This window comes from Helobdella robusta (genome assembly GCF_000326865.2).
Source record: "Helobdella robusta unplaced genomic scaffold HELROscaffold_70, whole genome shotgun sequence".
Classification (NCBI taxonomy): Eukaryota; Metazoa; Annelida; class Clitellata; order Rhynchobdellida; family Glossiphoniidae; genus Helobdella; species Helobdella robusta.
In genome coordinates this window covers 98555-100622 of record NW_008705399.1, presented here as the reverse complement: position 1 = coordinate 100622, position 2068 = coordinate 98555, and the positions used below count along the sequence as shown (strand labels likewise).

Below are 2068 nucleotides of genomic sequence, written 5' to 3'. Positions count from 1 at the left end.
CCTCTCCTTGCTGGCATTATTCGGGGCAGAAACTTTTTTACTAGACACAACAACAACATCATTATCATCATTATCAACGTCATCATCATCAGCCTTTTTAACATCATTACCCTCACCATCTTTAACATCATCATCATCATCATCATTAATATCATCATCATCATCATCACTGTGAGCGCCTCCGCTTAATCGAACCACGCTAACTAGAGTGTAAAAAATTTTGGAGTTCTCCCCGAAGTCGTCGTCGGTGGCCGCGATTTTGAAAATTTTTTTCAAGTCGCGGGTACGACCACGGCTGAAAAGTTTTTTCGGGCTGACGATGAGTGTGTAGTTTAGGGACTGGGGCCAAGTGAAAATTGGGCGGTTGTCATTTCTGTCTTGAATGTATACCTTGGCTGTTGTGGTCCCTGTATGTTGATTGGTTGGTTGGTTGGCTGGTTGGTGTGTTTGTTGATTGGTTGGTTGGTTGATTGATTGGTTGGTTGGTTGGTTGGTTGGCTGGTTGGTGTATTTGTTGATTGGTTGGTTGGTTGGTTTGTTTGTTGATTGGTTGGTTGGTTGTTTGTTGATTGATTTGTTGTTGGCTGGTTGGTTGGTTAGTTGTTGGCTGGTATATAAGTTGATTGGATTGGTTGGTTGGCCAGTTGTTGGTTGGTTTGGTAGTTGGTTGGTTGAAATTGTCATTTTAAAAGGATCAACACATGTTGCAGTTATATTAAAAAATCTCATTCTTATCAATATTTTTAAAAAGTCAGATCTTATTTAAAATTTTGAACGAAAATTAAAAAATTAAATAAATTGAATTTCAAGACAAAAATATAACAAATAAGAATATATAAAAAAATTATATTTATATTTAAAGTTACAAAACTCTTTTAAATTTTCTCTTCATGAGTTCAAAAATCGTGCAACATTGAAAAAATATTTTTTCTAGATCTACTACTACTACTTCTACTACTACTACTACTACTACTACTACTACTACTACTACTACTAACTACTACTAACTACTACTACTAACTACTACTACTACTACTACTACTACTACTACTACTACTAACTACTACTAACTACTACTACTAACTACTACTACTACTACTACTATTACTACTACTAATAATAACAATAATAACAAATAATAATAATAACAATAGAAGCAAGTAGAAAGAGCTTAAAATAGAGCGTTCGTTGTTAAATTTAAGAGACCATCAATCATTTGTTCATTCGTTCATTCAGTTATTCATTCATTTTTTTTGTTCTGTCAATTATTTTTTTAATTTGTTTTATTAATTTTTTCACTTATTTTCACAGTTATACATCTGTTCGCCTATTTGTTCATTTATTCGTTCGTTCGTTCGTTAGTTCGTTCGTTCGTTCGTTCGTTCATTCATTCATTCACTCATTCATTCATTCATTTATTCATTCACTCATCAATTAAAATAAATAACTAGCTAACCAACCAATCAATCAACCAATCAATCAACCAATCAACCAATCGATCTTACGTCACTAGAAGCGTTTTTGTTTTTTAAGTTTTTAATTTCACTAATCCGAAGAAGCATTGGGACGAAGCGCTTCTAAGCAATCAATCATCTTTTCCATAAAAGTTACAATAATCAATCAATAAGTTGACTGGTCATTCATTTATTCATTCAATTAATCAATCAATCAACCAATCAATCAATAAATCAATTAACTAACCAGCCAACCAACCAACCGACTGGCCAATCAAACAGCCGACCAGCCAACCAGCTACTAGCCACCAATCAACTGATCAATCACTCAAAACACTATCTAACTAAGCAGATATTTTGACAGCAAATCAATCAATCAATTGGTAGGCCAGCGATCAGTCAGACAACTGTTCATTGGAACATTCAAGTAATGAATAACTTTTTTCACTTATTTGCATATTCATTCATTCATTCATTCGTTCGTTCATTCAGTCGTTCATTCGTTCATCCTTATCTCATTCATTCATCTATCCAACCATTCATCCATCCATTTGTAAATTGAGTCATTCATTCAGGCAGTCATTCATCCATCGTTCGTCTATTTATCCACGCGT

General features: G+C 33.8%; 1 protein-coding gene across 1 annotated transcript in view; it reads right to left on the bottom strand.

Moving 5' to 3' along the window:
• Positions 1–330: 330 nt before the first annotated feature.
• Positions 331–2068, bottom strand: part of HELRODRAFT_140157 (hypothetical protein) — a gene marked incomplete at both ends in the record, with an annotated part of 5665 nt that continues 3927 nt past the window's right edge. Inside the window, one exon of the mRNA XM_009031133.1 lies at positions 331–407. Within this exon, the coding sequence (XP_009029381.1) occupies positions 331–407 (77 nt within the window). The remainder of the gene's footprint in view (positions 408–2068) is intronic.